The sequence below is a fragment of the Telopea speciosissima genome, chromosome 9 (genome assembly GCF_018873765.1).
Source record: "Telopea speciosissima isolate NSW1024214 ecotype Mountain lineage chromosome 9, Tspe_v1, whole genome shotgun sequence".
Taxonomy (NCBI): domain Eukaryota; kingdom Viridiplantae; phylum Streptophyta; class Magnoliopsida; order Proteales; family Proteaceae; genus Telopea; species Telopea speciosissima.
Window position 1 is genome coordinate 1,785,668 of NC_057924.1, and position 6,623 is coordinate 1,792,290.

At 38.9% G+C, this 6,623-nt stretch overlaps 1 protein-coding gene across 1 annotated transcript; it reads right to left on the bottom strand.

Annotated features, from left to right (window-relative positions):
* Positions 1-2,221: 2,221 nt before the first annotated feature.
* Positions 2,222-6,373, bottom strand: LOC122641132. The gene is made up of 6 exons (XM_043834461.1): positions 5,933-6,373; positions 4,856-5,001; positions 3,841-4,009; positions 3,260-3,358; positions 2,613-2,695; positions 2,222-2,530 (listed from the first exon to the last, which is right to left on the bottom strand). Exons 1-6 carry the CDS (start codon positions 6,338-6,340, stop codon positions 2,398-2,400), a joined length of 1,038 nt encoding a protein of 345 aa, XP_043690396.1. The 5' UTR covers positions 6,341-6,373; the 3' UTR covers positions 2,222-2,397.
* Positions 6,374-6,623: the final 250 nt, after the last annotated feature.

Consider the following 6,623-nt stretch of genomic DNA (forward strand, 5'->3'; position numbering starts at 1 on the left):
TTCCAGAAGTTTCAGAGGAATTCGCCTCTGTGGCTCCTCGTCCTCATGTTCTGATATGACATTCTACAATTCTCCAGTAACTTCCATGGAAACTGATTCTGCAATTGCGGTTGAGGAACAAAACCGGTTCATGAGTGTGTTTTCAAAAAGGGAAAATGTTTTGTACAACGCGAGTTCAAAAATGAAATTATACACCCCTCTCATGTGACTATGTGAGGGGTCACGACTCACGAGGAGTGATATGTCATTAATATCGCGGGTCCTTTGATTAGATCCCTAAGAAGGTTCTTTTATTTATTCAAAACTATACCCAGGCCTCCGACAGTGTAGGAAACCCTCTCTCAAAAAGGGGAAAAGAACATTACTTGTCGCACGGTCCCTTCATCTAAACACAAATGTGTGTGAAATGATCGCCCCACCCCCAGAAAGGTGGAAATAGCATCCTTCACAATGCTAGTGCGCATGCTCCCATTGGTTCACGTGTTGGCACAAGGGCTATGCATGGACCTTTATCTGCTTCATTTTCTGGGCAGCTCCATTTCCCCAAGTTCCTTTAATCGAAGGGGGGTTGGAAATGACGGACCTTTATCTGCTACTAAACATCAGTCATTGCTGTACGCATTGTGTGATGCAGTAGTGGCCATGTCTGCACAATGGGGCCTACTGTGCACACATGGCTGCTATTGCGCCGCATGATGCGTACATCAACGAATAAAATTTCAAAAATAATCACCCTACCCCTGCCCGAACACACTGCTTGGATGGGGTCCACCCCCCTATATTAGAGGAACATGGGGAAATGGAGCAGACAGGAAATGGAGCAGATAAAAATAGACGCGACGAGGAAGCACTCTCTTGTCCTAAATCCAATATTCAAAATCTCTAAGCTTACAATTAAGAGATCATGATTTCAACTCTTCTAGAGTTCTTGGTGTTTACTTATCCAAAAAATTATTTATAAAAAAAAAAAAAAACTTTACATTGACATGAATGCCAAAGTTTTCTTGTGAATGTTTTGTTTTTTCTAGCCTACACTAAACCCAGGGCCCAACAATTCCTTAGTGATGCTATCGGGATTGATTCTTCAAACCATTCTCTAAAGAATTTGTTTTTTTTTTTCACCTTAATGCAGTCATAGGGCATATTTTAGTTAATGTCTTTGATTCCAATGTAGCATAGATCCATTGAAAATTACTTCATGGTTCCCTTTGCATTTCCATTTTTTAACCCTCCCCTACCCTTTCTGTTTTTTCATGGTTGTTGCTATCTGATCCAATAAAGAATCATTGATTTAACTGAATATCTAAAGACAATAGATAGACCTTTTTTCTTCGTCTCCGATGGATCTTCTCAATTGGAAGATCTCTTATATGGAGAATACACATTATGGGATGTCATGTTTTGTCCTAAATAATATGCTGTTGGTCCTATCAGGTTATATATGGTCCTCATGTGACCTTCTCCTCCCTCATAGTGCCTTCTCTTGCAAACCCCAAAAGGAATGAAGAAATGTTGGCATTGGAAGAACACTTCTACATTTACCTTCTACATGAGGTGTTTAGATTTTTTTTTAATAAAAATTTCTGGAGATTTTATAGTTCAGCAAGTCTAGAAAGTATCTATAGATTGAGACAAATATCTATCACATGGAAGATTAGATCGATTTGAAAATTTGTGACAGGTAGGGCTCAAGGTTCTTTGTTTACATTTCAAGTTTCAGCCAAAATAGAGTTAACCACATGATGAAATAAAACTTAAAAATCGGTGATTTTTTTAAAAAAAAAATACAATGAAAATATGTCAATATATGGGAGGATATGTGATTGCATTTGACTTTGAAATTTAACACGAAACCAATTTAGACACATTTCTTAGATACTCGTATGATCCAAATTGCCACATCATCTGCCCATTTGGCAAACTAAGTGCCACTTTAGAAATATCCTTTAAACTTGTCAGTTTATAAACAAACTTTTGCTTTTTCATTTACTCTTTACAGGCCAATGTGGAGGAGTGTAGGTAAATTGGCGGGTTTTGTAATCCCAATGAAAACATTATTCACTGTTGCCCAACCAACCTGCCCCATAAAACATGTATGAAGAGGTACCAACTTTTCAATGGCACAGGTACTCACTGTGATCCTCTAGTTTCTTTTGTGTACTCATACAGTGCCCCTTCCCCCCTCCCCCCCCCCCCCCCACCCCCAAAAAAAAAAAAACCGATTTGATCATCAAAACAGAAGATCCAAATGCATGAAGCCCAAACAATACAAAGAGATACCATTTGGTATTTGTCCTGCTCAGTGCTTGAAGCCCAAAAGAAGTGAAGAGCAGCCAATTGGTATTAGTCCCTCTCAATGCCTTTAGCCCAAGAAAGTAGAGAGAAGCCATTGGGTATTCAGTCCTGCTCAGTTGTGGTTGAAGTGAGGGATATTGGTGCATCCGAAAGTGATGGTCGTAATATTACATATAAGGCAGGACCCAAGAATGGAACCAGTGATACAGGCAGAAGCCAAGAACCTTTATCAGACCTGCAAACAGAGTTCCCATGGAAATTATAAAAATTCAATCCATGTAAAGGGAATTTAAAGCTGAATTATGCAAAGCTCTCACCAATTCCGAGTGGTCATATCATTGTAGACCCAAAAAGGAGCAAATGTTGACAATAGAGCAAAATCAAGGCATGTGACATGGATCTGCAACGCCAAACAACAGGGAAGTAAGCACATTATGATTTCCTACTATCATAAGGTCATGATGGAATTGACCCAGCTTCCCACAACCAAGGGCATAGATTTAATGGAAAAACCAACAATAGAGTGGGTAGAGTTGTTACAGTAAATCATGCAAGTTATGCAATGGAGATATCTTATGACCCTCCCTTTGAGATATATCAATCTCAATAGGTTAGATCCTAATCTATAAACTTTCACCAAAAAAGATTCCAAATAGGATCTACCAGCTCAGCCTTACTGTGCCATGTAGAGTACAGGATGAGGGGCTTGGACCATCCATCTGAAAGGTCCCTTGAAGATTCCGAAGGCCAAAGATTTAAGCCCATTCCACTCTTCGACCATTTATGTACCATCAAATAACCCATTCCAACAACATATTTAGGCATTACAAATCAAGTATCTTAGCCATCTATTCAAAATTCATTCAATACTGGTCAAATCCCTTAGCCATTCCTTCAGAACTCACGCAGTATTTAACTATATACACAGCATGGGAACTGGAGTATCATAATTCACAACACTTACAAATTTGCTCTCTCTGAAGTACTGGTAAAATTCCTTCCACACATCCCCACTTGCGAGACCTGCATAAGCAATTATACCCAATCCTGCAGCAAACAATATCTGATGTGCAATGGGGTTAAATGATCAAAACCAAATAAACTAACTTAAAATACAGAGATATGCAAAGACCACAATATAAAGCCACTGTACAAAAATCGAGCTTCCACTCTAACACTCATATCTACCAAAAGAACATCGATAAATTTAGTACAGAACTAGGAAGAACCAAACATTTATCATTTTTCTATTTATTTCTCATCTTTCATTTGTCCTTTTCCTTTGTCATTTCTCATCTCTTTCCCCATCTCTCTTCTCCTATCTTTTATTCACCTTTTTTTTTTTTTTTTTTGACTATAACTCTGTTTTCTTTATTTTGTTTTGTTTGGATCCATGTAGCAGACCCCATTAAGTTGGGATAAGGCTGAGTTTGTTGTTGTTGTTTTTTGTTGTTTGGGCAGGCTAGCACATGCACATGGCTAAGGAGAAGGCCCTTATACTTTGCTCTCTCTCACCCCTCTCTTTTAGTAAGTTAAAAAGCATACCCCTGCAGCTATTTTTGAATCCAGAAAGTTCAGAGGCCATCTCCCAAGTTCAGCTTCTTCAACTGGTGGCGGGGGTGGTCTCCAAATAACAAAATAAGGGATAAGAGCATATGCACCACCAAAGAATGAAAACACTAAGAACGGCCATGCAGGAATTTTGCGTCTTGAGCTGCAGATTCAAGGATACCATAAATGTCAGTGCATTAACCTCAAAGTACTTATACAGTAAAGAAAAAAAAAAGATAGTTATTCCCTGCCTCATGTTGTAAATCTCCGGACAAAAGATTGACCTGAAGTGCTTTCCAATCCAAACCATTGCATGAATTCATGGGCCAAAGCCATGATGCAACAGGTCCTGAAGAGAACCAAATTGTTTTCATCTAAGAGATTTCTTTAGCCCAAGAAAAGCTTTTCAAATCTAATTAACTGCTATCACATGCTGATCAATCCTCGATGGTTGATACCATGGTCGAAATTATCATTAAACTGCAGCAGTGGGCCACAGCAAAGCCTAGAGTCCCATCAATCAAGAAACTTCAAAATAGAATCTTGGGAACCTAGCCCCATGAAATAATAGAAACGACTAATGACAGTTAACTCATCAGAAGATTCACAATGATGACAGGAAATATTGCTAAATCTGTTTTTTTCAAGCCTTTCTTCTTGACAAATAAAAATAAATAAGGCTTTGGACCTGTGTCATAACATGGTCCAGGAACAGCAGGGAGAGAAAAGGAAAACATAATAATATTGGCCAATCCTGACTGTAAACTGTGGAGAAGAATTGATAGTTCATTTTATCATACTGAACTTTGGTGGTCAGTCTGCTTTTTCCCACGAACAACAGGTCATGCAAGGATGGCCTTTTAAGATTCTTCTATGCTGAGCTTACAATTTCTTCCCCCATCCACCATATAAGAAAACCCCAAAAGCAAAATTTTAATTGGGGAGGGGGGAGATGGGAGTAAAAATGTAGCATTATGATATCACACAGAGGCTGATAAGAGACACTAACCTTCTGCCACTTGGAAGCAGAAGCATGCTATACAACAACGGCCACAAACCCATAATGTACCACAGGGACACAAGCACTTCATTCATTATGAAGCCATCATCTCCCTTCAAATTCAGAAGCTTTTGCAAGAAATACATGTCCATAGACTGAAAATTTTAAGAGTTAGTTGATATGAAGCTAAACACAAAAAGCAAGGTATTTGTTCTATGATCTGTAACCAGACACTTAATGTTGCAGCATATATATATTCCTAAATGGGATATTAGTATGAATCGTGCGAATGCAGGAGAAATGAAGCCAACAATTAATGCGTCATCAAAGGAAATCCCCTGCTTCAAGGTTACCCTGGTCATATGATAATAAGCATAAAAGGGCGTACCCAATGCACGAGACCACCAAGTCGTAATGGAGCAACCTTACTGTTGCGCTGAGACCCACGCTCTATATGATAATAAGCATCCAAGGTTTAGAAGTTCCCTTCCTGTTCCCCATCTTCTGGGTCTGGACAGTGGAAAAATTGGGAGGTTGTAAGGTTATATTTGATCGGGCTAAATTTGAAGCAGGAGATTTCCTGGAATACTTGAGGAGGCCAATTACGCAAATGCTTCTCAGGTGCCAGCCAAGGGAACCTATGCAAGCAAAACAATAAAACAGCTCTACAAATAACGTATTTAACATTATGAATCTCCAAACCTGAAATATTGCCCAAAGCAATGAAAACTAACAAAAGCAACGGCAAAATTAAGAAGGGAAAACCAACAGTCATCAGTCGTTGCCAAAATGAAGAGAAAAAGATAATACAATTGGGCAAATACTTCTCTGAAATCAGCCTTAATTAATGGTCTTCCCCAATAATTTTCTTCATTTTTTCATCCCATTTATTGTTTATTGCATATAAGCACACTATAAGCAGTTCCAAGAAGATAGAACCGTGTTCATCACCAAAAAAAAAATCACAAGATGATAATTAAATCAATAATGAACAAATAGAAGAATTTTTTCTTTTTTTCCCTGGAGAAAAAAATGCTCTCTCTCTCATGTGTTTCACAAAAGATTTACATGGGAGAACAATCATACCGGAGTCTGGTTAGGTGTGAGCATGAAAACATAGTACATGAGAGCAGCCCAAAAGCCAAACAGCAGAACCGACGTCGTCCAGTCCTCCGAATCCCCACCATTTCCACCACCAAACTTATCTCCAACAGCAGATTCTTCTTTCAAAAGTGGGTCTTTTGGGTTTTGACTCTCAGAGGTGCTCCGAGAGATATGGAGAATACCCTTTCTCCTATACAGGGAAAATGCAGGCAAAAGATTGTAGGCAGTGAGAGAAACTCTACGGTTTATAGCTGTAAGAATCCCGCCTTCCAAGTTAAAATTTTGGGCTCTGGGAGAGTATAGTGGTTGAATTCTACGAGTTGGGGTCACAAGTACGGAAGGAATAGGAGAGAAGTTGCAGGAGATGAGGAGGTTGGAATTGGGTGACATATTTCCAGGGAAAGGAGCAGAGAGCCTGAGAGTTGAGACTACAAGATATTTTTTTCGTTATTTTGCTTCTATTTGTATTTGAAGAAAGAAAAACAAAACAATCCATGTGGAATATACAGAAATATCCCTAAGATTCTTATCCTTAATTTTGGATAAAATTTGCATTGTTGTCAGGGTGACCGACACTGGAGGAGAGATCATCCCTGAAAAATATCGCCTTCTGCTACTACTATGAATATACCGGGGAATTTCACGAAATTTTCTACCCGAGTTTTTGAAATTT